Raw genomic sequence first — 21,342 nt, forward strand, 5'->3', positions numbered from 1 at the left:
GCCTCGTTGTAGGTTGTGTACTGAGGGTGGCTGTAGGGGTTCCCTGAGAACTCGCTCCCTGGAAGAAACCAAAGAAGGTGTGAAATACAGTTAGGAGTGAAGATTTATGTCTGCCACTCCATCAAGCCAGTGTTCATGCTGAATGTGTGGCTTCCTTGCCCAGCTGGGACTGTGCCCTTCAGGGCACTGTAGTGTTTGTTCAGTGAGATGTTTCTTACCCATACAATTAAAAATCATAAGCTTGACCTCTTCAGAATCAAGAAATTAGTTTAAAATAGTGAAATTCAATAATACAAATAATTAAAGTGGTTTATTTTCATTGCCTTCTGACTTCTGATTCTCAGGTTGCAGTAGGATTGCACTTGCAAGCTTTTTCTGAAATTAACTATCAGCTTTCTGTTACATAAAAATCTACGGTTCTCCTGTGGTGTCAAACCAGTGGGCATGGGACCCTGATAGGACAAGCTCACAATAAACTCATTGGAACTCACAGTGCCGCTGATGGCAGTATGTATGGCCAAGTTTTGTTCGTAGGGTACTGAGGGTGATGGTGTATTTGTGGAGAAGAGTATCATTTGGTTTTGGACATGTTCTGAGAGTAGGGTGGGCAGGCTTTAGTATAAAACAACATGGGAAACATAAGAATAATTCTTTCTTTCTTACTCTATACCATGATGTTAGGTAAGTGATTTATACATGATTAGCCCCACCTTTATGCTTAGTCAATGAGTAACAGAGAAAACTTGCTGTATTCCAGTTCCAGAAAATAATTTTCTAGTGGCTAGCACTTTAGGTACTGTTTGGAATCTGAAAGACAAATTGGGCTATGGCTCCCTTTTTCACATTCAGTAAAATGTGCCCAAACCAAAATACTTGTGAGTTTTGTGATCTAATAAAGACTCTGACCCAAGATTCGAATGTTGCAGAGTGTTCTTAAATATTCCGGTTTCTTGTGCATGAGGAGCTGAGTCTCCTTGTCTTTCAGAAGTCTGTGCAGGCCTAAGGGAATTATATTTGGTAAGAGATAGGGTGCTGCATTCAAAATAAATAGATCTCACCAAACTTTAAAAATGTATGATACTATTAAGTAAAAACATGCTATTATCGGATCATACCCTCAATTTAATGCAGTACCAATAGACTGGGGACAAATAATGCCATCTGAAAGGCATTATGCCTATGTGAAGGAACAGCGTGACTATTAGCTTCTGGTCTGCCCTGAGGAAGGGGTGGAGCTGTTAAAGCAGAAGTGTTGGAAAGCACCTGGGGTTCCTGCTAGATACCATGGAATGGAGAAAGAAGGCAATAGGAGAGGGGCTGGATGCCTGTGATACAATTACCAAGGAAATGTCAATTAATTATACTGTAATCTCTGCAAATCTCCCCTCACTGGAGAGTTAAAGCCAAAACCACAGATTTTCAGATGGTGGAAACGAAGTCTGTTGAAGTCAGGGGATTTGTACTGGTTTAAACTTGAGGAGAATCTATCCAGCCAGGTTTTTTAAAGACGCTCAGGGTAATAACCAAAGCAGTCAGTACAAAAATGTGTATGTATCAAAACCAATCACCATCCAAAGGTATTTCAGTCACAGTAGTTTTTAGTTTCAGCATATAACCTCCTTTTGTGTGACAGACCTTGCTAAGTACTGTTTTAATGATAATAACTCAGCATTATTTCCATATCTAGAAACATCCTGCACTGAAAATCCTGACAGCTGGGAAGGAATAGGTGAAAGCTGCTAAAGTGACCAAGATGTTACGCGATAGGATACAAAGGCAAAAAGCAGTGGATAACCCACATTTATCTCTGATGATGTGACTTACCTGTGGGATATACTGGGATGAGTTTGCCCCCTAAAGAAGGAAAAAAGCCTATCCAGATAAGAATTTCTGCTTTGAAATGCTTCGTATAAAAGTCACTTCTCCACATGGAGGGAAGTTCTGATATTTCAAGGCTTCTCTCTCATGTTCCTACGAGCTGTCACCCTAAACTGTTTATAGTGTTCCTAAAGCACGGGTTAAGTAGAGGAGAAAGAGCCCCAGCTACGGAGAGCTGGGGAGGAGGGAGGGCAGCCACTGGAAACAGTGTTTATTGACGAGGAGTGAAAGCATGCATGCAGCAGGATAATGAGCTTTTGAGCTCAACTGTGACCAAGAGGAACTGAGCTATCGCCTTCCCCGATCACTAATGAAACAAGTGTAATTTCCTCATCAACATTGGATTCTGTTTAACGACTCCCTGCCGTTGCCATCACCACCCCTCTCCAGGCTCCGCGCTGCTCTGTGTAAACTGCCGTTCCCTTCAGAGGATGATCGCTTCCCTGAAACGGTTTGCAGAAACTTGATGGCCTTTCCGGGAAAGAGGAAGAATCGAGGCAGATATCACAAGTGCTCTTTTACCTGCACAGGAAACATCTCTCAGGTGTGTAGGCTAAGTGTGGCATGATACCTGATTCATCCTTCTTTGAGTGAGCAACCCCTACTTCTCTAAGTGTGTGCGCAGGGACTACTGGCTTTCATCCACATCTACAGCCTGGGACTGAAGTTACAGGCAAGGGCAAATCCAGGATATGTATCTTGCCACCTCATCCGCGTTGACCTTGATGTTTGCATGCACGACTGTCCGTGCTGCATGGATGTACGTACTGCTGCTCTAGACTATGCAAGGAGAAGTCTAGTGAAGGGTTGTCACGGGTAGAACAGAGCAGCTTTGGTTAGCACTGGTCAAGCGATCTTCACAAAAGCAGTTTTCCACTAGAAACTGCTGCCTCATCGAAATGGAAATTATTTTGCTAGAGCTTGTCAGTTTCAATGGAGTTTTGGAAAGAAAAGTTCTGAAATGATTGCAAATTGAAACAAAGTATTATGTTTCAACTTTCTTGTTTTGTTTCATTTCGCCTTTCTCATCTCATTTAATTTCCTTTCAATTCTTTTATTATTTTAATATGTCTTGACATCTAGAACATGTTGACGTTATTGAAATGTTTCATCCTGCTGTTTGCAAATTGAACTATTTCAAGATTCTGACTCCTCACACCAATGCAAGATGAAAACAAATGTCAAGAAAGTCGGAGTTTTGCATGGGTTGGAAACTCTCGTTTCAGTTCTATTTTTAGCTCTGCACTTTTATTTAGAGAAGACAGCGCCTCTTTCTCGTATTTGCGCACATCTGGACAGTAAGGTTTGTTTGTGTGTCAGTGTGTTTCTCAGAGATACTCTCCGAGTGGCTATCTTTCTATCTTCTTGTTTCCAGTGTAGTTAAAGCAGCGACCTCTGATCTTCCTTGGCTTGGGGGCACTCAACAGACCATTGGCAACATCATATTTGTTTTTTCCTGTTAAACCTGGACTCTTAACAAAGGTTGCCAGCAAGCCCAGAAGATCAATCTCACAAGGCCTGTGTTCTGCACAATCTGTGCCCTGGGAACCTTTACTAACAGTATTTCTTAGTATGTGTATTTAAATCTTGGCACATTAACTTTTCTAATACAGAAACCATGAGGCATGAAGTGAGCCTAGCAGGTGGCGGGCTCAGAAGAAATAAGGGAGGTAGTTTTCACACAATGTGTAGTTAAGCTACAGAACTTCTTGCCATCGGTTGCTACAGATGTTACAAGCTTACATGGGTTAAAGAGACATTGCTTAAGTTTGTGTAGGGGAAACCTATCAAGGGTATTTAATATTAAATAGAAAGTCCAGTTTAGGAAGTCTTTCGGCTGCAACTTGTTAGAGGCTGGAAGATCTTTTGAGAAGGCACCAATACGTGCTTCTTCTACTCTTATACCCTTCCCCAGGCATTCACTGTTGGCCCCTGACAGAGAGCAGTGGCTGCAGAGATCTGCAGTGTGACCCATTAAAGCCAAGTCTTATGTTCCTTCCCAGGAAGCCTCTTTATCTCTAGCTTGTTGGCTTCAGTCACATTAGAAGACAGGAATAGAAGGGCTGCCAGGCTGGCTCTGACCAGTGGGGTATGACTGAAACAGCCAGAACTTCATTCTCTGTGGAAAGATGCAGTAGCAACTGCAGGATTCCCAAGCAGGCCACCAGAAAAAGTTCCTCTAATTGAATGTTGACATCAGATTTAGTGTAAAGATATACACTTGGCTTGAATAATCTTTTTTTCCTTTGATGTATAACTCAACTTTTTCCTTCATCTTTCTGGTCTTTTTCTTTTGGGGAGTATTTTTGCGTTTTGGGGACACTACTGTCTTACGGATAAGTGGACTCCACATGAAGGAGGTGAAATACCCTGTTCTTGGGTAAGTGACCCCTGTGATTAGTGGTCTTAAGATTTTTGTCCAAGTTCAGATGTCAGTACCATCCTTCTGCTGAGAATGTTAAACTTTCACGGAAGTCACTGAACTGTTGAGAAGCTGAGAACAGTTACAAGTTGAAAAGAGTCCATATTTTAGAAGTACCTATTCAAAGAGTGAGCTATTTGGTGTTATTAATAATTTCTATATGCCACAATCTTCTCTAAGTTTTGACATATAACAGGCCTAAGTGTTGACAACTCAGTCTACCTATTGTTACCATGTGTGGATTTTTAATGGATTTGTACTCTCTTAGTGTCTCTCTGATTCTGGAACCAAACCACCTCCCTGAAAAATTTAGTTTAGAAGGAGGTGTCCTAAAAATTGCCAACTCTGCACCACCCCTAAAAGTTCAGCAAACTGGTCAACTATACCAAGGGACTAAAGAAGGGGTATGGAGAAGAGCAGTGGGCTATCTTTTCGTGATCTGAAAGTCAGTCACATCATCTTCCCAGTGTAGTCCAAGATTTTGTCGTGCCTTAGGAACATCAGCAGTAGGCAGCTTGTAAGCTCTGGAATGTGACCAGGCATTAATAGGCATTAGCCAGTACTTCATGGTATATAAGCAGTGATCTGTCATTTTAAAATATGTTAAGACTTTGACCTGCAAACCTTTCCTATCAGTGATGTTTTCAGTGTCCTCACTGCAGTGTACATTTATTTAGCTAGCTCTTCTGAGATTTGGGTGAGGGTTAAGTTGGGCTTTTCACTCACAAGCCCTGGCAAATCGTATCATAGTGATTCAAGAGCTTTTTGTCCTCAGCTTTCTGCTGCCTCAGTTCTGGAGTCATCCCTTCAGTAGCAAGGCGCGCAGAACGGACTGTGTCCCTGCTCATTAGCTGCCACGACTCACAACCCAGGGCAGTAACATAAAGAGAAACCACTGGCAGATGAAGTTCTGAGTTCTAACCCACTGTGGCTGAGAAAGGAAAATCCTGCCTCTTGATTCATCTGCTGGGAATAACTGTCACCAGAGGAGGAGGGGATAGAGCTTGGGGTAATAAACTCTTCAGTTCCCCTAGGGTAGGCATATGCCAAGAGACAGTATTTCTCCAAAGGCTTTGGGTGGCAGAGAAACAGTTTGCCTTTGAATGCAGAGTTAGGTAGATGGTTTCTAGGACTGGAGGCATGATCTTACAAACAGGAGGTGCGTAAGTAGTTGGTTGTTGAAAGTGAATAATTAGTTTCTCCTGAAATGCTGTTAATCATTACTGAGTTCTTAGCTAGTTTAGGCTGTGGACAATAGGTCTCAAAAAAGCTTCATGTATTAAATTACTGCTGACGATTTTTAGTTGGATGCCTTGGCTTTAGATAGAAGGGAAGTTGTTACCCTAAGTTAGTGGATAGCGGAATATCCTGAGCCACGAGCAGTACATAATAATCTGCATGGGTCATTGGAAAATAATTACATTAGTTAATGAATACTAAGGTTAATTAATTACCAATTAATTGCCACAGGTTATAGATAGCTAGTTGCCCATAGCAGCAGTGAATCAGTTACTAGAGAGACGTTACAGAAAGACTTGTTAGATACTTTGGTTATGGGCACCTGCTGACTTCTTTATGAAAAGAATAGCCCTTAATACCAGCAAAGCAATAGCAAAGCTAGCTGTGAAAGCTCTTACAATGCCAACATACCCTTCAAACCCTTCATATGTGTGCACCATTACTGAAGTCTGGGGGCTGACTTACCAGGAACCATTCCTGCAAGAGTTGAGGTTGGGTAGCTGCCTTGTCCAGTTGGGGGAACATGGGGTGGGTAGCCAGGCAAGGTGGTGCTTGCCATGTCACGACCTGGAAAGGAAAAGAATGAGGACAGATGATCAATAGGGATAAGATCTTTCAGTTTTTATTTGATATCACCTTTTGTCCCACTGCCACATGACTAACAGCTTCATAGGCAAGTGCTGTGCAGCCTTCTTTTAGGTAAATGCTGTCCATCCACTGAAAGTTTTGGGGGAAGATTGTGGCATTTTTGATCTCATACTGTAAGGATGGATGTTAAAACTTAGTTTTGTGAGGCTCAAAAGGATTTGTTTTGTTTCACTGTAGGTTTTAGATCTATTTTAACTAAATCAAAATGGCCCTGAGCTGCACAGAGAATGGCAGCATATTCATTGCCAGTATAGCTGAGGTCCTGTCTATATGCAAGGGATGCAGTTCCAAAACTGTGGTGATGTTGCTTTAGGGCATGATCAATGTGCAAAGCATTGGAAAGTGATCCAAGAACTTTCTGTGCCTGTCTCTCTTCCCACCTCTGCCATTCACCTGCTGATGAATTTAGGCAAGTCACTTCACCTCTCTGTGCTTCTTTTTATGCTGCAAACTCTTTGGTGCAAGGGCACACTTTTAGTACTAAGCAGAGTGCTTAGCATGAGATCAATACCAGTTGGACTCCTTCCAGGTGCTGCTGTAATATATATAATAATATCATCATGCAAATTAGTTTGATTCCCGCTTTATTTTTATCACAGGTGCAAGGTTTTTTTAGTAATACTTAAAGCTGTGATATCTTCTCCACCAAAGAAGTAAAGAGGGGTTTGGACTGGGTGGATGATTGTAGCTTATTTTTCATCTCTTAGGAAGTGCAGCTGGAGGCTTCTTGGTTGATGCCAGAGGCATTTCCTCATTTGGACCAGTTAGCCTGAAAATGGGCCAGCCAGAAGGGCATTTGCTGTTAGTGCTTATTGCATTTAAATGAACTAAAATCATTTCAGAAGCTGCTGGGAGTTTCAAGCCAAAATCAAAAGCAAAAAAACCCAAAACCCTAAAACAAAAAAGTCCACCTAAATAAATTAAGATAATCTTTCCCTCACAGCTGCTGGGAGATTTACAGCTCAACCTCCAACGCTGCCTACTGAGCTCTCAGCCTGTTCTAGGCATCCAAAGCCTTTCATGTTCCCTAGGTGAACTGTAGCTCACCAAGAAGTTTGTGCCATTTGTTGTTCCTCTGTTAAATTTTGTCTCTCCTGTCTGTTCTAACTGGAGGGCTGGAGTCTGATTCACCTTTAGAAGTGACAGGTTAAGTATGGCCCATTAACACCACTGGAGTCACTGTAACCGTGCAATGAAAGAAGAATAAGAGTTGGTTTAGCTCTGCTAGTGGCAGAATGATAACTGGTAAAGCAGGCCTTGGAACAAGCACAAGCTTTGGCTGGGGAATGAGAAATAAATAACAGTTACACAGCAAAGCAAAAACTAATCAGCAGGGAGCATTCACCTGAAGGGAGAAAGTTTCTCTGGGATGTGGTAAGCTAAACCAGCGTCATTGCTTTCATAGGTCTTGACTAAAGATTACTGAGGTGATTTGCTCAAGAAAAAAGAAATACAAGTTCATTCTTTCTCCCTGAAGAGGTTCCTGATCAGCAGCTGATGTTCCTAGCTCAGGTCCTCTTAGACAATGGCACAGAACTAGCAGACAATCACTGAGCCACTTTCCAGCCACTCCCCAATATTGATAAAAATAAATATGTAATGCCTCGGGTATTCATATTCTACACTCTTCTACTCTTTTATCACCATCATTCCTTTAGTGATTTGTAGCTGTGTGTTAAGCTTTATGATTAACATCTACTAGATGTAGTTCTTTTTTCCCTCGTATTCTTTTAAGGCAAGAAAGTTTTATGCTTAAAATTCATGTTCATTTATTGACTAGCCTGAGAAATAACAACAGGTGATGAGTGAGAAAACAGTGTCACTGAAAAGTTAGAGAGAACATTATGTAACAGCAGGCAAAATTAATTCATTTTGACACTTCTGTTCAGGTGGGAGCACATACACACTCACTCTGCTGCTTGATCTATGCACATATGCCCCTGTGTTTTTATTCAGACATAAGCACACGGAGGCTGATGTTCAAAGCTCAGTGTGGAAAATTCGTTGGGAAGTGATCATCTGTCAAAAATCCCAATCTTGAAAAAGAAGATGACAAACAAGTACAGTATCAGCAACATGAATAAGAGTCCTACAGAGAGACTCTTAAAATGCTGTTACGTACAAGCAGGCCCCTTCCATTACCTCCTCTTAGTACCAACAGGTAGACAGGATTATTAAATTCTTGTACTCCAGGGCTATGGCAAAGCTAGCACCTATTCCGCTCATAACATCCTTCCAACTTCAGCCATTCTCCCTTCTCCAAGAGCCTTCTGAGTGAGGAACAGCATCTACATCACTGTGACACTGTTTGAGCTTTTGAACACTTTCTCCATGTCTAATTCTCCGTAAGGGCCCTGAGGCAGGTGCCTCTCCTGAAACTTGGTGCCTTCCAAGCTACAGGTTGGTCACATATGACTGCATCCCCAGAGATATGTATTGTTGGAGAGAGTCTGTCAGGAGTCTCCTCAGCTTAGGAAGCACCTGGAGCTCAGAGGCTCTTAGTGGCTGCAGTAAAATTGGATCAAGATAGTGTTTTGAACACAAAAGTCTTCTCTGCTGTTACTTGCTGCTTTCCCAAAGTGAGGTTTAGAAATGCAAATCTCACCTGACAAGACAAAAGGAGGATCTTAGGTCAAAAGAGGAAAATAATATAGGATCTTGAAGGAGGCAGAGGTAAGATGTGTTTCTTGATCATTAGAAACCATGGTCTGCACTAAGACTTTGTTCTGAAAAACCCAGGTTACAGTCTTTGACAGTGGAGTGACAACAGCCTCTATTTCATCCAAGCCACCCCTGGGCTTCTGCAGCAATGCTGCTTCAGTTACTTTGCAAAAGAGTTTCCCCTAGTACCCACCTGAAACTTGTCCTTCCTCCCCATCCTCCCCTTTAGCCTGGATCTCCTAAGTGCTGCTGTCTTCTGCAACCTATTTCTTCACTTCTGTCCTTCCCTTACAGGCCACCTACCTCAGGTCTGTATTCCTCTGGCTGTAAGACATCACAGTCTCTCGCCCACCCTTCCTGCTCTTGACATTCAGCTGGGATGCCCTGTTTCTTAACTACTTAGTCTGCTCTGTGAGGGCACCAGCTCAAACTGACACTCCCAAACCAGGTGACTCCGGTACTGCTCACAACAAACAGCTATGGCAGTGCTGCCAATTGCCTACGTATTTATCTAATTTAGTAGTTTGTACACCCCACGCTGAATGACTCTGTTAGGCCTAGAGCTCGCTAGGTTATCCAGGCTTCTGTCATCTGCCGTAGGCTGGCACACCGTACCCTCGCTGGGCGCACAGTACTCGGGGGCATTATGGCTATTGAGGCAACACAGGATTTTGCTGTACGAGTGTTCCTATACTAAGTCCCAGCCCCATCCAACTGGGACACACAGTCATTCTAGGTAGTTACAGCTTCTTTTTCCATTTTATTCTGTGAAGGGTGAAGGAGAGCATGAAATCTTTTTGTGCCTCTCCATGGAGCTGAGAACACGTGCTGCGTACACGGAACTGGAACACGGTCGCTCTGGTTCCCACTTGCACTCAAAGAGCTTGCAGCATTTACTGGTTTCCCCGTCAGACGAAACTGAACCCCTTGCCTGCAGCATCCCCACTGAGTTTGTGGCCAAGGCCAGTTACCTGCTATCAGAGGCTGGCTGCTGGACTGCCCAAAATGGGCACCATGATGAAGGAAGGCACTGTAGCAAGGCGTGGACGCATCGTCTGAAAGGGCCATGTGGAAGGGCTGAAGATCAGCCTGCCCAGAGCCGACCGGCGTGGTGGGGGTGAAAGGGGTGAGAGAGGCTCCATGAGGCTCTTGCTTTATACTGAGGGGAGAGGAGAGGTTTTCTGTGGTAGGGTAAGGGATGGACACAGACAGACAAAGGGAACAGGGGGAGGAAGAGGAGGGTGGGGAAGGGAGGAGAGGAAGAACAAAATGGGTAAATGAAAATGGAGTGGTTAAAATCTACAGGGAAATTAATTTAAAAACAAAAATAAAAATAAAAATAAAAAAGGTTAGGAGTATATCAGAGGAGCCAGTGCTGCGACAACAGCAGTAAATGCACCCGGGAGCTGGGCTCTGACTGCAGGGATCCCTCTGCAGGGGCAGCAGGGGATGAGGAGGAGTGCGGTGGCGGATGGGAGGAGTGGGATGCAGGAGGAGAGGTGAGGGAAGGAACATGCAGGAGAGGGAGGACAGGAAGAAGCGTAGGGTTGGGAGGGAAAAGAATGCTCTGAAGCTTCTGTGCTCCCTTTCTTGCTCTCGCCGGCCGAGGGTGCGTGAAGATGCTGCACATAGACAGTTTGGCCCAGGGAACTGTACCACTTTGTCTCTTCAAACCCAAGGTAACCTTCCCCAGGAGAGCAGCATCGTTACGAGCATCTGTTAAATAGGATGCTTGGATAACGGCAAAAGCTTCTCAAGCCAAACTCCGTAAAAGCTTTGACAAAAAAGGTGTAGCTGAAGTTTGAGGTGGTTAAAATAAAAAATGGGACTGTGCAATTAATAGGTGAATAGATAGATCAACCAACTGATCTTGTTCACAGTGATACACTTTGGAGTTTTAACCATAAAAGTTATCAGTACTGACTCTGGTTGTTCCCAAAATATAGTGTTGCCAGAGAGTTGGCAGAGAAGTTATAATGGAGGAGGGGGAAAAGGGGCAGTCTTATAAAAGGTCTCATTTTCGTTGTTTGCATTGGACCTCCATTTCTCATGTGCAGATTTTCATAGGCGCGATAGGTAGATCTTTGCTCCTAACTTGGCTGCCAAGTAAGAGGTTTGGGAATTGGAAAAGTCTGTGACCTAAGGCAGGGGTATTCCATAATACCCGCTGTTGTTGGGTTAGCACTAATAGAATCCTGTATCTGAACACCTGAAAGCAAACTATGGATAATGTGATCAGATCCAATCCAAATCATCTAGCAAACCATCCACCCTCAGGTAAACAAATTAAAGCCAATAAATGAAAGCCATCTCTCTGCCATGATAGCAAGTGTTGCCAATGGCCTATGAAATAAGTTAGTTCTGGTGGTTTTGATTTATACAGAGAAATATAAATGTGACATATAATTAGGCCATAAATCTGACTTCATTAATGTAGAACTGGCTTAATTACCTCTTGCTAGGCTGCAATGCTCACCTAGACAATAAAGGGCTGGACAGTTTCTATCTGTAATGCTGTTTATCCTGAGGCATTTGTTTCCTAAAGGATTGGTACCTGGCAAAAATGATAGTTTACCATCTGTGTTCTCCTCCAAGTACCTCCAACCTGGATAGCCAGAAAAGTTCTCTGATCACTGAGACTCCTTTGCGACAAAGACGTTATGTTCATGGTTCAGTTGATCAGGAAGGATCAGTCCTGGCTAAAAGGTGTACAGTTCCTCCTTATTTAGTTCACGTGTGTGAATTCTGTGGTTTGCTAAGTGAGGACTGTCATTTTCTTCTCCCTTTTTGTTATAGGAAGCGCTGTTTGGCACAGACCTTATAGGAGAATATGGGGAAGAGAAGCTGGAGTATCTGGTTCTGGTTGCACAGTTAATTAAAATCACCAGAGCAGGCAGCACAGCAGTGGCCAGCTTCTGCTTTTTACAACTAGATACTATCCTAAAATTCTAACAGTGGGTCTTCACGTGCCAATGCCAGTCTCTGGAGATGGAGAACCCCCAAAGCTATTTTTCTCCTGCATCTTCTGTCATCAGATGGCAAGGAGTGCCCAGATTTAACTTCAGGCGAGACAGGCAGAGTCACCACCAGCAGTCTGAGAGTGCTGAAGCCTTTATCCAAATAATGTTGATATTAGATAATTTGGACGAATAGATCTATCTGCAGGCAGAGGGCCAAAATTTTCCCTCGCTTTCAGGGGTTACAAGTGAAGTGATATTTTTCAATGAAGCCATTTAACAGGCACACCTAAATAAACTAGGGACGTTTTTTGGTCCTGGCCATTTTTCGGGCTCCCTTTGCAGCTCTCTGTATCATGCAAGAGAGAGGAGGTGTGAGGAGCCCCTGGGGAGGAACGGGCAGAGAAGAAGATGGACGCAGAAGTGTGGGTGGGCAGAAGCTATGGGCAGAGGTTAATCCTGTTTGCACAGCCCCAGGCACGTTGGGCTTCCTAGTCCCTCCCCTGCTTTATTTCTCTTTTAAAGCATGGAATTTTCAGCTATAATCCTTCCTAAACCACAGCATTTTTCAGGCGCTCTGTGTAAGTGAAACCATAATCTCTGGTAAAACAGGCTGCTTAAGCTGCTGTAGCATTAGGCCAATCTGATCCAGCCCCTGGATTTCCGCTCTGCCCAGCCACCACGGAGAGGATTTCAGCCTGAAAGACTGTCTAAAGCCCTTGCAACGGGAACAACACTGCCAGGCCTTGCCTTGCAAAGCTGAGAAGGGTTAAGGGACCAGGAGCTATTTGTCCCGGTGTTGCAAGGCTGTTAAAGCCCCTGTCAGACTCACAGCAGAGATGAGCCCAGCCCTCTCTTGAACACATCAAGGCTGATGAAGAAAAAATCCTCACACCTTCCAGAGGCAGCACCACTTGCTTAGTGCGGGGGGATGAACAAGTCAACAGTAACATGGCAAAGAGATTGGGACATGATAATGCTAAACACTCTTCTCTAAGAGCAGTGGAGAGGAGGCAAAGATAAGGTCAGGCAGCCAATGATTGCACAACCAAAACTCAGACTTTTATGTGTCTATTTATCTATCTGTCTGTCTTTCCCTCTACGCTCTGCAACTGCACAGGCATAACTTATATCCCATGTATCTTTACTAGTGGATGACATTTAGCAATTTTTACTCCTTTGTTGTCCAACTCTCCCCCGACTAAAAACACCTGAATTCTGTCTCTGATATAACTCCTGCCACTGCTATGCTGGAATAATTGCCCCAGCAGTGAATTATAGCTCCAAAGTGTGTCAGTGTAGACGAGATCAATTGATTGATCGATCTATCCACCTGTGAATGGCACAGTCCCATTTTTCATTTTAACCACCTCAAACTTCAACTGCACCTTCTTTGTTTTCACTTCTGATTTCCTCCATTCTCTAATTCTTCTGTATTTGCGATGGAGAACTTGCCCCTTCCTATCCCTTGTCCTGCTAGCGCCAGCAAGCTGGGGAGCAGTGTCGTGCTGGCTTGTCTGTGCCTTGGGAGGTGTCCCTCCCAAGGTATCTGTCAGTGTCTTATTCCTAAGGCTGGAATAACAACCCGTAACTGAATGGGGGCTAGAGTTAATTTGCAACCCCTTTCCAAGGCAGAAGAAAACTATTCCTGTCCCAGGCTCCTTTCTTCTTCTAAACAGCAAACGATATCCTTATTTATAAGTGACAAAAAAATACCACACAATGTCATGGTGGGGGAAATCTGAAACGGTCAGCAGGGTGGGGATATAGCTGGAAACAGAGCAGAGGACTACGTATTTTGTGCATCTCCTACTCCTCTCTTTCTGACTGTACTTGCTGAGTTATGGCTGTTTTTCTTCCTTTCTAACCCTCTCCTCTGTTATACTGGCGGAGAGCTAGAACCGGTGATCTCTGGCCTAAATTCCCACTGTGAATGAAGGGATTTTGGCCAGACAGGGTGAGAGGAAGATTCACAGCTTTAGGTTCCTACAGAGACTTGTCTCAGCTTTTATCGTGCGCTCTGCTGCTGAGGGGAAGGGAAGCAGGGGGAGGGGGTTTGCAGGACCAGATAAGCTGCTGCTTTTTCATTGCTGTCTTCCTGGAGGGGGAGCTACCTGCATCCAATGCTCTTTTTCAGGAAACGAAGAATATCAAGATGCACATCCCTGCATAAGGGATGGCTTGTACACACCCACTTAACAACGCTGCTCACCGTCTTGACAGTGTTCAGCATTCTTCATCTTCCCCTGGGGTCTCTATCAAATATTTGTTTGAACTCGGTGCCTCACTCCTTAGAACACATATCCTTCCAGCATCCCTTAGGGGTCACTGGTTTATCTGTGGGGCACTAAGCCCAGTGAAGATGTACCCAAGTTCACGTAGGAACCCTGTGCCAAAGCTCACTCTTATCTCAGGAGTAACGTGCTCTACACAATCCTGCTTTAGTGGGAGGGCTGGACTAGATGATCTCTGAGGTTCCTTCCAACTCCTACCATTCTGTGATTCTGTTTTAAATCCTATGCTTGTACCCACCATTGAAGCATCTTTTTCCATATTTGTGTTCTCCTTTCCTTAGAAAAATTTTGTTGTGGCAAATAGAATGGGACTGGGTCCTCAACATCATAAACTGCTGAGTTTACACTACAGCCTGTGGAGTTACTTTAGCCCATGTGAGAACCTTGCCTCAAATTCTACAGTCATGCAAAAGACCAGACTGGACTGACACAGCATATCTCACTTTTGCTTTTTGCCATGTCAGAAGAAACACTTTCTTCATTAATTTCTTAGTTTTCTAGCTTTTCTTTTGCAAGAGCATTATGCAGGTCACACTGAAGATAAAGATCATGGTTTTTTCCCTTCTCTGTGATCATAACAGACCTTTGCCTAGAACAAATGCAAAGTGTGCAAAGACTAATCTCATTGTACCTCTCTTATCTACTCTTTGTATTCCTGCTAACATGAAGAATGAGCCTGCATGTTCAGGTTTATTTTCTGTTTCTGCACAGATCCATCCTTGTTCTTAACCCAATATTTTACTTGTGGGTTGTTGAAATACACGTTTAAAGAAACAACCTTGGATTGCTTTCCCCTGAGAGTCAAAACTGTTGTGACATCACTGATGCTAAGTTTTGAAATTTATTTGCCCCGTTTTTTGTAAAAACTGAATTTTATAAAACTAAACTTTGTGACTGATCTAAATAACTGCTGTTCTCCAAGTAAACTGACCCACTAACTCTGTATGTTAGTCTGAAGAGAAGAAGTTTTGTACAGAGTAAAACATGGAGCTTCCAGTAGACGTGTGATCTGGACTTACTCTTTGAAGCTGGCTGAGTGCAGTTACTTTAGAACTCCACTGAAGTCAACTTCACATGGCTCTAAGTACATTTGTTTGCTAATAAAGGCTTGAGGTGGGGAAAGATGTGCAACTCATACAGTTGTCAAACAGAGAAGTTCAGTGGAGTTCATATTGTTGTCCCCTCTTTTCAGTTGCAGCCCATCAGGTTGGGCAATTGCTTCCTGCCCTAAAGTGTAGCATATGCTAATTCTGTGATGGGTTGCGTCTTGAATGTTACCTCTTAAACAAGATGCGTTTGAAATATAGGCTGGGAAATGTAATTAGAACACGTTCGTTTTTCACACAGTCCTCATTATAGGTATTCCCAAGATTTCATCACAATGATATTATACTGATCATAAGATAGATCTTCCTAGATAGCCCACAGCAATCCTAAACCTACACAAAAGGAACAAAGATTGCCATAAAGTCTCCATTTCTCTGAAAGACTGCAATGGACCATTTCAACTGTACAAGCCGCTGGCCTGGTTAAATCCAGTACAGCTGACAGAGCTCCAAAGTTATTAACACCTACTGATAGGTGTTGCTTAACTCGGAGCTAAAGCACAATCTTTGCTGTCAGTGGGGAAATATCTACATCACAAAAAAAAATCATCGTAACCGTATTTATTTTATCCCTCATTTACCCTCAAAAGAAAAGCAAAACCTGAATTGTTGGAAAGATGATATAATTATTTTCTCTAAAAATGTCCCTCTTTTGTCCGACAGCATGGTGTGGCAGCATGCGATGAGTCCCCTTGCTCAGGGAAATCAGACTGAGAATGCCAATTCCCTGCTATTGTCATTACATGACATCATTGTCATTCCCTGTTGTTGTTCACTTAAATGCTAATTTGAGGAAAGCAAAGACATTATTTCTTTGAAGCCCATCCATTTCTGGGCTCCTCACTTCAATATGCCTTTCAAGCCCAAAAGGCGCCTTCTTCAGCATCATGCAGTTACTGTGAGTGGAACTTCTGCTGGATGCATGGAAATAGTTTATGTGATTCCTTTCCCCCTCCCACTGTTCCTGTCTGCTCCAGGGATCATCCATCTGACCATCTATCACCCTCAGCCATTTGGCCCTGGAGAAGAGCAGTAACACCTTTTGCCTCTCCAAATTCCTTGACTAGATAAGGAGATATTATCTCTTCCTAAGGACGGGGAACAGTTGATGAAATTTGGTGGTCCTGTGGACTTCTGCTTTTGCTGATTCCTCAAGCAGAAGGAGACTCTTCCTCACAGAAAATGCCTCCTTCATTTTGCTGAGGCAGGTTAGTAACAACTGATCTGGGAGGGATTATCATATTCCATTTTCAGGGTGCCCAGCCGGCTGCCTGCCTGCCGCCGTGCCACGGGGCGCAGCTCTGCCTCTGCAGGATTTACCGTCCCCAAAGCCCTGAGAGTTTGTTAAAGAGGTGTTTTTTTTAAGTCAGCTCAGGCAAGCCCTGACCTGGGCCGTTGCTCCCTGGTCTCGGAGTAGATTGGAGCAAGGCAAAGAATTCTCACCAGTACAAACAAGGAAAAGGGGAAGGAAATGCTCCCCCTCTCAGTGTAATGCTATAAGTACAACTGAGTGTAATGGTCAGTTTTAATCACGATTTAAAACAGAAAGATGGATCAGCTTGTTTTACACTTGCACTATGAGGCTGTTTTCGAAAAGGTTGAATTTTATGGGTGGTAACAAATACTTTGACAAATACAAAATTTACGCTAAATATGGTTATTTCAGTTTTCGCTAAGTAGATGAACTGCATCTGTGCACATTTGTTTAAGCAATTATGTTGTTTAATATAATTTGTCTTTACATATTATTATATGAGAAAACAGTGAATGATGAGTCCATATTATTATTTTATTAGATTATTAACTTTTTACTTGTGATCTGTGTCAAGTTATATTTGGATTCAAATTAGAATTAAATTAAAACCAGTATTTGTAATTACTCATGCTAATTAAATAAAATGACCACAAGTTTCCTGACTTCCTAAATATACTAGAACACAAGAAACAAGCTTTTTAAAGCATGCTTGGCATTAAAAATTACTTATTAAATGAAAGAAAGGAGATATATATAAAAGGAGGAGTTTGAACTGATTTCAGAACCCGATTTTAGAACTAAAGGTTCTCATCCTTTCACACCAAGCTTAATTCACTCGCTCACAGAGGAAAACAAATGCTCCTGCTTTTTCAAATCCTAGTTTATTTCTTAGTTTTGAATGACCTGGTTATTGACTGAACAAAATTCAGTTCACTCACTAAGCTGAGGCAAAGGAAATGTCTCTTCATCTTGCAGGAGGCTGAAGTTCTCAAAAGATAGTTTATCATTTCAGAAAAAACTTTGGATCCAGGTGTCTGGCCAGTGATTTCTCCATGCTTAGCATCACAACTTTCTTGAAAACATTCACAGAAATCAGATGCTGTTTAAGTACTATCTACATATGTCTTTGAGGCATAACAAGTAGCCTTTATGTCAGTAATTCTATTTTTTTTGCATATATTTATGTATGAATTTTAAAAATTAACTGAAACAGAGAAAAAAAAAAATCTGACCCCATGACAAAGAGCGAAGGTCTGGAGGAAAGTGAGATTGATGAGGTTTGTGTGGTTTTGGTGCCTTTGTTTGACACGAGTTGTCATCAGGGTTTCTCACCCTGGATGATACTTGTTCTTTAGGGAAAAATTTTATTTCCTAGGGAGAAGGAAACATTTTCTATGCAGGACATGGTCACTGTTTTGGTGGGTGGTGAGGATTTTAGAAGTTACCTACCGCTGTTAATAGGTGCTAACTATAGCACATAAAGTTCTTAAGACCTTTCTCTCTCTGATACTTCACAAAGAAGTTGAAAATTTCTGCACTGTGTGTTCTGTACAAAGGACAGCGGGAGCATGTTTCCTAGCCTAGTGCCCAGCTAGCCCCTCACTGTCTGTTCGTTCATGGAAATTCCTCACAGATACAGAGTGGAGAGAAATAAGGGTGACCTCTGCTCTGTAGTAAAGAAATGGTTTTGTTTACTTGCTTCAGGAGATGCAAGTACTTAGATAAGATGCATTAGATGGAATAACTGTCTGAAAGGGCGTGCTTGGTACTACCAGTATGAGGCAAGGCTGTGCTGCAGGTAGCCATGGTACTACGCTGTGCCCAGGGCTTTGGGGGAGGCCTTCCCACACACTGGCGAGGTGGCTGCCTGCTTTGTGGCATTTCTTAAGGCTCTTCAGTTCTAGGAAGCTCACAGCCAGGTAAAGGGACTTCAGCAGCATCCGGTTTTAACTGTCTCACTACATTCCAAGATTTTCGGTAGTTAAGTATTGTTGAGGACTTTCTCTGAGGTCTTCAGAGAATCCAGTGCCAGGCAGCTTTGGTTTGAAAAGAACTAGTAATACTTCTTTTCTGTCAGGGAAGCTGAGCTGGGGAGACTTTCTTGTAGACTGAACCTAAATCTTACACCCTGAAGTGACCACACACAGAGTTTGTACCCGGCATAGGTGGATTTGTTTCACGTTTGTTTCAGAACCTGGGTTCACAGAGTGCCCTGGGACAAGAGCAAAGAGGCATTTCAAAGATGACACTACAGCAGCAAAACAGGCAGCCAGCAATCCTGTACTTGCTATTACTCCAGTATCCCTTCTTGGGAGAGGGATCTGGGTGATACCAGCGAAATCTGCATGCTCCCAGCCTTTTCCTTAATTTCCTGGCCACAGCAGATCAGGAGCCAGCACTTAGCTCCTCTCCTCTTTGGTCCTTCCTGAAAGCATTGCCCAGCCCCATAGCAAACATATCATGAATCATTCATCTTTAATAGATTATGCAAATTGAGGACATCAGATCAATGAAGATCAATAACTGCAACCATTTAATTGCCAGCAAAAACATTTTAAGAATGAGCATTATCTGAAGTCCTTTCTTGGGTAATGGCACCATTAATCCAAACATTGGATCCCGGCCTAAGTGTAGAGGAAAAATTCTCTGCCCCTCTTCCCCTGCTGCCTTTCAGGGTGTTGAGCATTTTTTTCCCCTTTTCATTTCCAGTTTCTGAGTTTCACCATCATTACCACCAGTGAACAGCTCCCAATGCTAATAGTTCTGCTTTTGTTACTCTGCGCTGATTGAAATGTCGCACACAGATTGAGATGTTAGTGCTAAGTTGCCACCTGGGAATGTCAAGCTGGGTCTGAAATGAACTTTTCTCACTCTTGGATCCAGATGGATCAGATGGGGATGTTCTAGAGCTGAGCTGGGAGTGTTGGCAGGGTACGGAGTGGGAATGGCACAGGGTGGGGGAGACATGAAGAGTATTTTCTGCCTCAGCCCACAGCCTCTCCTGCTGTCCCCTTGTGAGAGTCATGTCCAAAGCTTGCACAGCATCCCCAGCCTTTGGGAATTCTGCTTTCATATTAACAGGCTGGAATGCACCATCTTCATTTAGGCAGAAGGACTAAAAAGAGTTAACTTAATGGCTCCTCTGAGTTTAGGCACCTCAACTTTACATCCAGCTATGGGGATCTGCCCTCCATGAAGGAGGGACAGTGCTGCTCTCCTACTGGTTTTGCCCTGCAAAGATAGGAAAGCATTTTGTGTAAGAGATGTAGATCTGAGAAGTGGTAGATGGACACCAGCTGAGTTTTGTCTTGCATATGCAAATACAAAGAAAGGTGGAACAATTTTGCCACAGCTGAACCATTTTTTGTCTGCTTGTCTAAGAAACTGCGTGGCTGGGGCACTTGAATATCTCCTCATGGCTCTAGACACGCGCAGGGCAGGCAGTCCAACACCAGCATCGGGACGACATGCCCTGCGGCCCCAGGGCAACCCTGTGCCACTCAGGTGCTGCATGTGCCACCAGCAAAGAGGAAATTTCTGCGGAGCAGCTGCTGCAGAAATTGCCTCCTACTTCTGTGCACCCCGATTCCTCTGCTGCCGTACACTTGCTCTCATTTCCTACTCTCCCAGACAGGCCTAAGTTTAATGTGCCCCCATGTGAGGGAAGAGGGAAGGCTGGCACCAAATTTCTTTTGCCAGCTGGTGCTAGAGACTCTTGGACTTAAGGGAGAGGGAGTTTAGCAGTCGCGGTTCAACAGACTTTAGTTTGCAAATGCCCCTTCCAAATGCCTTAAATTATTATTTCTCACCAACAAAACCAAGTGCAGATCACGAGTAAGCGATGACCCTCTTGTTCTCAGACACAAAGGAAAAAATGACAGTGTGAATTTGGACATAACTGTCCTTTGCCAACACCCATGCCTAAGTCCCATCTGCACACACAAGTTCCTAATTTCTGCCTGGGTTTGCCTGTCATTGAGTCACACTAGAAGTACCCAAAACTGCCAGAACTCTGCATTTCAAGCTTCTCTTGAGCCCTTACATCCTCCACAGTCTTTCTGTCTCTTTCCATGATTGCCACAGAGGGATATCTTGCATTAGCAGAAAAAGCAGAAGCTAATGGTGATGAGGGAAATAAATAAAAAGCTTGGTTCTGCTGTTTGGTCAGGCAGCTTACCGGTCACCACAGGGTACGTCTGGGGTCCTGACACATTTGTCCCCAGGTCTGGGTTAGCAGAGGTGGATAGACTTGATTTGACTTCATCGAGACCAGGGGTCAGAGCTGGGAGGGAGTACTCATTACCCTGGGGAAGAGAGGAGAAAGACAGCTCGCTATTGATGCACTGGGAGAAAGGGAAGGGTGTACAGATGGGGGGGAGGAAGAGGAGAGATGCAATCCCCTGCACAGATGGAAGAGGAGGAGGAGGAGGAGGAAATGGAGAAGATGAAGTGACAAGAGGGTCGTGGGGAGGGGGGAGCTCCTAGGATGAACTCTCCCACCCGCCTGTGTGCCGCTGTGAAGGCGAAGAGGGGTGAGGAATCTGTCCCGTTCTCTGTGGTTGGCTGAGTTTTCGTGCAGTGCTGTGGGGATGGGGACAGCTGCCTGTGCCAGCCCAGGTGAAAAGAAAGGGGAACCCACATCTGCTCCTCTGGGCTAGGCTGAGGGGGGGGCGGTCGGTGTTTGCCCTGGTGACAAGGATGGCCAAGGCAGAGGACGGCAGTGACACAACTGGGGCAGGTGGGCTGTGGGAAGCAGCAAGCGTTGGCCCACTGCAGCCAGGCTCTCTGCTGAATTGTCTGCATCCCCTCCGCTGTTACCTCTGTCCTAGCTCTTTAAAAACAAACAAAGAAGCCTCATCCCCTGCCTCTGTCACTCTGTGCA

At 43.8% G+C, this 21,342-nt stretch overlaps 1 protein-coding gene across 1 annotated transcript in view; it reads right to left on the reverse strand.

Annotated features, from left to right (window-relative positions):
* Positions 1–20,764, reverse strand: part of LOC104272607 (paired box protein Pax-2-A-like) — a gene marked incomplete at its 5' end in the record, with an annotated part of 22,135 nt that extends 1,371 nt beyond the window's left edge. The window contains 4 exon segments of the mRNA XM_009867652.1: positions 1–58; positions 6,005–6,106; positions 9,820–10,029; positions 20,638–20,764. The exon segment at positions 1–58 is cut by the window's left edge and continues 22 nt beyond it. Of these exon segments, the coding sequence (XP_009865954.1) occupies positions 1–58; positions 6,005–6,106; positions 9,820–10,029; positions 20,638–20,764 (497 nt within the window).
* Positions 20,765–21,342: the final 578 nt, after the last annotated feature.

Source organism: Apaloderma vittatum, unplaced genomic scaffold, assembly GCF_000703405.1.
Source record: "Apaloderma vittatum isolate BGI_N311 unplaced genomic scaffold, ASM70340v1 scaffold28744, whole genome shotgun sequence".
Taxonomy (NCBI): Eukaryota; Metazoa; Chordata; class Aves; order Trogoniformes; family Trogonidae; genus Apaloderma; species Apaloderma vittatum.